This window comes from Equus przewalskii, chromosome 16, assembly GCF_037783145.1.
Source record: "Equus przewalskii isolate Varuska chromosome 16, EquPr2, whole genome shotgun sequence".
In the NCBI taxonomy this organism is placed as follows: Eukaryota; Metazoa; Chordata; class Mammalia; order Perissodactyla; family Equidae; genus Equus; species Equus przewalskii.
Window position 1 is genome coordinate 27,136,215 of NC_091846.1, and position 8,190 is coordinate 27,144,404.

Consider the following 8,190-nt stretch of genomic DNA (forward strand, 5'->3'; position numbering starts at 1 on the left):
TTTTCTTTTTTTAATTAGAGCAAATCAATCCTTTCTAAAAGAATAAATGTTAGACTTAGAAAATTTTAAACAAAACAGGGGTAGGGGGACCACTGACAACATCAAAGACATATATACAGACCACTAATTTCTTGGAGCAAAAGCCAGCAGGATAAGAGAGTGATAAAAGCATCATGTTTATGACAATCTTCCCCACTTTCTGGAGCACCAAATGCTTGGTATATGGGAGAATGATATTTCACTGTCACAGCATGTGTTTCTACCTGTATTGTAATGCCACACAGAATTCTCCTAACCACATGTATTTGATTCTCCGCATAGTATTTTTGTGAGAGAGGGACTGCAGTGCTGTGAAAGCAGGGCTAGATTCAGCATCAGAGGCCCTGCACCAAGTTCTAGCCCCTCCACTCACCAGCTGGGCAAGTAAACAGCCATCCCTGGCCCCAGGGTTCCATCTGTGACAAACAGGAGCCTAGAGAGAATCCCTGACCTCAGAAGGGATTCAGGGAAGGGAATCCTGCACAATTGATGAGGAAATGGGTAAATTTCACTCTGAGCTCAGCCAGTGAGGTCTTGGTGCTTCGTTTTATGTGATGATGCCATGACTGGTTCAGTTCTCAAGACCAAGAAATTATTGGTAGGAAATGAAGGCTCTCAGCTAAATTCCAGAGCATTTCCTTAAAGGTGTTTATTTCTCATGCCAGAAGAAAGATCAAGGAGAACCTGCTTTTAGGTTAGTTTGATGGTTTTTAAACCTTTTCCCAACCTGACAAAATTAACCTGTACGACATTACATTTCGGGATTTTTAAAACTAATTCAAGAGAAAATTCAATTTGCCCTTCTTTTTCACCTTATGGCCAAAGAACTTTTACTTTACAAATATCTTCATTTACTTTAATTCTGTTTTCTTCTCCTCCCTATAAATAATTTGTCAGCTCTTGTAATTTTGCCATCATCCTCTGTAAAATGGGTTTTTATGGGTTACTGTATATATTAAATGACTTAATTTATGAAAAGTATTCCGAACAGTATCTGGCACACAGTAAGTGCTATTAAGTTTTGGTTCTCCTTTGTTTTGTGTTTCGAAGTACACAAAAGACCTCTCACGTTTTCTCAGTTTGAGATCTCGGCAAAAACCTGGTGGACATGTTACCCCACAAAGTAGGGGTTCTCTGCCCAAAGCCAATTAAAAAATACCATTAATACAGCATCAGCTTTTGAGAAAAGGAAAGGCTTTATTGTGAGGTTGACCGGCAAGGAGATAGGAGTCAGAGCTCTCCAATCTGTCTCCCTCCATCCAGGGCTTGGGGGAAAATTTATGGAATGAAGGGCAGAGCAGTCTGAATGGTGGAGAGAGATGATTGAAGGTAAGGAAAAGTGAGGTAATTGATGACCTGCGCAAGTTGTAGTCAAGCTTCACGCCTCTTTATAGGATGCATGTTCACAAAATAGCAGCATTACCATGACCTGAGGGTGGAGTTTTTGGCCCCCTGACATCAAAAAGGTCACCTATTGGGCATTTGTGCAGGCCCAGTTGATGGGTTGGTGGTCTCAACTGGCCTGAACTGGACAAGGGGTGGACTCTCAGTTCCTGAAAAACAACTCTTAATTACTCTACTGATAAGATGGGCTCAGTTCAAATTGGTCCTCTAGTGGATCTGTGGTTACAGACAGGTGAATTTTAAATGCCTCGCCCAAAGACCAGTGCTAATATAGGGCAGGACCAGCACTCAAATCCAAGTACTGAGAGCATTCAGTGAGTTTTTTCCCAATTGCTTTGTCTTGCAAATGAGAACACACCCAAAGAGATTAAGTGATTTAGACAGTGAAACTGGTTAATGATCATGCCATGATTAGACTCCAAATCTTTTGCCTCTACATTTCTTTCTTCCTGCAGGTGAGGGGTTTGTTTGCTTGTTTAATGAGCTTTCTGATGAGATCAGTGCATGTAAAGCGCTTACTCTGTGCCCACAGTGATGACTCAGGAAGTGTAGCTACATCTCTCCTGCTGCATGCCACCTTCTGCTTCCTTTGAGGTTGAAGTCTAGGCTCAGGTCACAAGACACCTTGGAAAACAAGATTCCCTATGATTTGCTTGCTGTTTTGGTGAATGGTTCATGTGGGGTGCTCAAGCATTAGCGTATGAATGTGTACAAGCTGGTTAAGTTGGGAATTTTCAGTTTTATGCTGTTGATGTGGATATCCCTCTAAAGTAGTATTCGTCACAGAAGAGCCTGCCCTCCAGTACACAGAGCCCTCCCCCGTGGTCCCCACCCATGAACAGAGAAGCAGTGACTAAGAGGATTATTTCCCAACCTCACTCCACACTCCCCGACCCCCTGTGGTGGTTGGCACCATTTGTTAAGAACAAGGGCAGAGAGCCTGGATCTGCACCCCAGCTCCACACTTACTGCCTGGGTTACCCTGCACCAGGTACCTAATCTTTCTGGACCTCAGTTTCCTCATTTGTAAACTATTCGCTCTCTTAGGAGAGAGTGGTGAGAATTAAAGAAAGTGTTTTCCGAAGAGTCTGGCAAGGAAAAAGTTCTCAGTGATTATGAGTTGATATGCCTTTTAAAACCCGCGGTGGGGCTGCTGGGTTGGGATTGCCCAACCTGACCCCAGCTGGCCTCCTGCATAGACATTATCTTTAGATCAGATCTTTATTTGACCCTCAAGAATTCAGCTTTCTCTCTCCTCAATGAATAGCACAAGGCTTCTTCTCTACTTTTCCTAGGGAGGTGATAGTTATGCTGGAAACAAGCCTGTGGTGGGCTGGCTTTTACCTCAATCTGTCACCTTTTCTATGGCTTCTGCTTGATCTGGGGAAGGACCACTCATCTCAGGGGTATCAGTTGAATTTGACTGTGGACTGGAGTCTAACATAGATTACCTGTGCTGTCCTCGTCCCGAAAGAAAGAAGGGAGCTTGTTAGGAGGATAACTTGGCCTCATAGAGCTTAAGGAAAATTGCCTTCTGGACCAACTCAAAACTGGGTTTGACCACATACCTCTCTGTACTCGTTTCCTTTGGTTTATCTGCACAGAGCTTGACGCATCCGCCACAAAAGGTTTGATATTAGTGTGTTGTATTCTGCCAGCATTGATAAATCGGTGTATATAGAAAGCGTATTGGTCCTAGGCACTGTGTTACGTTTTACATGTAATCCTCACAATTACACAGAGAGAGACATCGTTATTTCTGTTGTACACGTGAAGAAACTGAGAATTATCGCTGTTAAATGACCCACCCAAAGTCACACAGCTTGCCTGAGGCACAGCCTAGATTAAAAACCAAACCTGTCTAGTTTAAGTCCCCATTCTTAACCCAAATATGCTTGAGTGTAAGAATTACCTTGGGTGATTGTTAAAAATAGATTATCTGGGGCTGGCCCTGTTTCCTAGTGGTTAAGTTTGGTGCACTCCGCCTCAGCAGCCGGGGTTCACAGGTTAGGATCCTGGGCATGGACCTACACCACTCATCAGCCATGCTGTGGCGGCAACCCACATACGAAACAGAGGAAGATTGGCAACAGGTGTTAGCTCAGAGTGAATCTTCCTCAGCAAAAGAAAACAAAGATTATCTGGGCTACCCCCTAGATTGGCTGAATCAAAGTCTTCAGAGAAGAGGCTAGAGAATCTATCTTTTTAACAAGTACCCCAGGTGATTGATGTTTTAAAAACGCACTACACCCCTACTTCTTCACCTGCAGCTGTTGACAATCCTGGGGAGCACACCAATCCCCAGGTCCCAACCCACATGCAGTGGGTCCTTCCCAAGTTCTGTCTTGGATAAGACACTTCTGTAGTTCACTCAGTTTTCTCAGCTATAAGATGGAGATAGATCATATTTGCCCCTCATATCTCATAGGAGTGTCGTAGGAATGAAATGAGGGTGCTGGTGAGGGTGCTTCACACAGTGCTCCCTGAAAGAAAATGTACTTTCAAAATCACTATGAACCTTTCAATAACCTGTTTAATAGGCTTTTGTGGGTTGACCTGGAGTCTAATAATCCGTTTAACATGGTTTTATGGGAAAATGCATTCAGGTTTCAAAATAATTCACACAGAAATGTTAGAATACAATTGATTTCAACTTTCAGGACTGCCTCTATCTAAAGTTTTGTATTGGAGGCCCAGGAATATTGAATATATCTGTCATGTGAAATCTTTTCCATGTGAGTATTGAATGAACAGTTGATTTGACTTCCTGGTCTCTTTGGTCTCTCTTTAAAATGAGTGTTAATATTGTTAAATGGAAAGTATAGACTGTAAAATGATATCTATACAGTGATTGTACCTTGAAAAATAATAATAGATCTGAGTCATTGAACATTTCTATGTGCCCAAATCTGTGCTAAGCTGGTAGTCTGCACACATCCTTATTAAGTGTTGTTATTCCCACTTGCTGAGGCTTAGAGAGACTGATTATCTTGGTAGGAGTCATTTAGCTCATAACAATAGTAGATACAGGATTCAAACAAAAACGTCAGGTCCCAATTCCAGGGTCTTAGCTGCTTTGCTACATGAGATCCCCATGCACACACATGGATTAGGATGTCACCACAGGAAAGCAAGAGCAATGGCTGTGTTAGAGCAGAAGGATTATGGTTGATTTGTTCTTTATTTAAGAATAAATGAATTATTGGTATAAAAATTTATGCAATAAAGAAAAATTGGGAGAAGAAAAAAATTGCCTTAAACAAATCTACCTGGATTTTATGACTGGATATTGAGACTTCTATGGCTGTAGGTTTTGGGTTTCATTTCTATTGTTAAACCTTCATGATCTTCTGGTCCCTGTGAAAGCTAAAGGAAGAGAAAGAAGTTAAGGTGGCAAGAAATCTACCCGCATGCCCTCGGCCCTCACTGAGCTGGATAAAAGTGCTGCCCTTGATAGAACAGGATGAGGGCGCAGTAGCTTTCCAGGAGTGGTAATGAATTTGCTCTGAGCCTCGTTAAGTCCCATCCCATCTCCTTTTGTATCAAGGGAGGGCGGTTCAGGCGTGACGCTGCCAGGAAGGTAGCCATCCACATGAAGGGCGAACCTGGAACTTTCCACCCATTGTCTCGTGCTCGGGATGACAAGGATAATCACATTCAGCACTTACGTCGTGCTCCTCTTATAAGGACATTACTTGACAGCCAAGTAGAAATCTACACATGTTGTCTGTCTCTCTGGGAAAGCATTTCCCTACCTAACCCCTGGTCTCCTTTCAGATGAGTCCCTTTCCCAAAGTGATTTCTCTTCCTTTCTAACAGATATCTGCAAACGAAATCGAAATGCTTTTGATGAGGCTGCCACGCATGTTTAAACAGGAATTCACAGGTGTGGGAGCAACGCTGGAGAAAAGATGGAAGTTGTGTGCCTTTGAAGGAATTAAAACTACCTAACTGTGAAGAGCAAAAAGATCTCTGGAAAATAACCCGCCTGAACCTGGCCAGGGCTGTGCAGCGTGAGCGCAGGAGGTGTCGGGTTGGCCCAGCTCGGGACCTTGGTGGAGCCCGCAGAGCCTGACTTTAGTTCCATCCGTGGCGTTCTCTTGTGAGTGGAAATGTAATTGTGTACCAGTTCCCTAAAACAAACAAAGCTTCATACTGTGACAGATCTGTTTCCTATGAAAACCAATGATTCCACAGTCATAATGATGGCAAAATCTTAAAATATGCTACATTTGAGAATAGCTCGCCAAGCAAAATATTTAAAATTAATGATGGTGTAGCAATGGTTGTTGCTAGACTACAGAGTTGTATATGTAATGTATAGCTGAAATCATTCAATGACATTTTCCTGAAAGTCTTTCTGTTTCAGTAAAAAAAGAAAAATGTAATTTTACAGTGAGGAAAAGATCATACCAAAAGAAAACTTGAATATGTGTCTCAACATTTATTGTATTTTGTAAATTAAGTTATATGCTGTTCCAGGGACTTTTGCCTTATTGAGGAGGCAGAAAATGTGATTGGACTCCTTGAGAATGCTTTATCAAGAATATTATTTTTCTAATGTAACAATTCTCCATCATAAGTTCTTTTAACATGGACTGCATAACAATTTTCATAAAATGTAAATAAAGGGAAAACTAGTGCTACTGTCTTGTACTTGGTATGTAATATTCAGGTTTATGCATCAAAATAAACATTCAGTAAATATTCCTGTTACAAATTTTATAGCAAAGATATTAATTTTTTTCAATAAATATGACTTCTACCATGTTTGTTTTGCAAATTATTCTTTCATATATTTTAATTCTTCCTTGAGAAACCTTTCTCACATTATTGTCACATCTCATATCCCATCGTTTTTAAATGATTAAATGCATGAGTGACATGAAAAGACATGACATAATTTCAAATAGGAATATATAAAAATTGTGGAGTGGAAAGTACTAAGAAAAAGAGATTATACAGCATTAGAGTAGATACTGTTTGAAAATACCAAGATATAGCATCCAAATAAAATCAACATAAATGTTTTGCGTTGTGTCCTCTTGGGCAGGTACAAAATAGCCAATTAGTTAATATTATTAATTCCTGGATTGATTTATTTGTATGTTTGCTGGAAAACATATAAGTTAGAAAAAGAATTGACTCTTGGACCAACAATTTAGACAAAATTTGGACTTCCTCTGTTTCTTTTAATTACAAGTAGTATAGAGCTTTAAATTATATCTCCTTCCTGCTTTCTTACATAAGAATCATAAAAAAGGCAAGTATTCAAGATATTACTTTTACCCGGTGGCACAGTGGTTAAGTTCACACATTCCGCTTCTCGGTGGCCTGGGGTTCGCTGGTTTGGATCCCGGGTGCAGACATGGCACCGCTTGGCAAAAGCCATGCTTTAGTCTTTCTCTCCTAAATCTACCCAGTAACGGATCATGGTTCTTGGATTCCGAGAATAAGCAGAACATTGAAGGTCGGCAGATCCTCATAACCAGGCCCCACCGGGCCTTTCCTGCTTTCTGTTTCACTGCCTCCCTGAATAGGACTGAGATTTTTTGCTTTTCTGCTTTTGCTCATATCTTCCTATCCAAATGAAATGACCTTACTCACGTCTAGTTATCACAATTCTACACAGCCTTAAGAGGAAAATGCAAAGACCTCCTCCTCCATGAGGTTCTCCTCATCCCCTAGAAAAAGTCATTTCTCCTGCCTCTGCACAGCCATCCCACACTATTTCTTAAGGCACTTACTGCCCAGCTGTCTTTGCCTCATCTCCCTACCAGACTACAAGCTCGTTGAGGGATCTGGGCACATCTCATTTACTTTAAATTATTTCTCAAAGTGGTTTTGCTTATAAATGTTTAGAAAGAAGGGCAGAGAATGAAACAAGATATTTTTCTGCCTCCAGGGACCAGTTAGTTTATACACAAGGGGAAAAAATTACAAAATATTGGAAAAGGTTGCAAATATCTTAGATCCAAGATACCAAGACAGAAAGTGTGAGCGATAATGTACTGCATATTATTGAAATACTCAGAGCAACCCGATTCATTCTCAAAGTTCAAACCCAGCTCAATTATCAACTCTTCTATGAAGCCCTGTTCCCCTTAGGAGCCTCCTCTCCTGAGTTCCCACTACTAGTCATTATATTTCTACTGCAGCCTTTATTGTGTATCTTAATCACTTGTGGATGTGGCTGTCTCTCCCAGTCCTGCAGGCTGGAAACCTCCCTTACTCATCCCTCTAGTCCCTCAGTCTGATATGAAATACCATGACTTTTAAATAAATATTTATAGAACCAAATGAATTAATGAACCAAATGAATGAAAGAAGAGCCCACACAGGAACGTTCTGAATTTGTTGAATCAAAGCATGTTGAGATATTACGTCCGGTAATAGATGCTAGAATTTTCTGCCTCTCAGTTGTAAGATCTTGGTAGAAATATCACCTTCTTTTTAAAAATTTTTTCATTGTGGTAAAATATACATAATATTTATCATTTTAACCATTCATAATTGTACAATTCAATTGCATTAAATATCTTCACAATATTATGTAATCAATCACCACTATATAACTTTTTCATCATCATCCCCAACAAAAACTTTAATGTACCCATTAAACCATAACTCCCTATTCCCCTCCTTCCAGCCCCTGGTAATCTCTATTCTACTTTGTGTCTCTTTGAATTGCCTATTCCAGGTCTGGCACGTATCTGGAATCATAACAGCATTTGTCCTTCTGTGTCT

At 40.6% G+C, this 8,190-nt stretch overlaps 1 protein-coding gene across 34 annotated transcripts in view; it reads left to right on the forward strand.

The window, feature by feature from the left end:
* The window catches only part of ENOX1 (ecto-NOX disulfide-thiol exchanger 1), a 536,764-nt gene extending 530,551 nt beyond the window's left edge, over window positions 1–6,213 (forward strand). For all 34 annotated transcript variants that reach the window (XM_070578360.1, XM_070578374.1, XM_070578365.1 and 31 more), the window contains one exon: window positions 5,263–6,213. In XM_070578360.1, coding sequence (XP_070434461.1) covers window positions 5,263–5,394 — 132 coding nt within the window. In that variant the 3' untranslated portion in view covers window positions 5,395–6,213. The remainder of the gene's footprint in view (window positions 1–5,262) is intronic.
* Window positions 6,214–8,190: the final 1,977 nt, after the last annotated feature.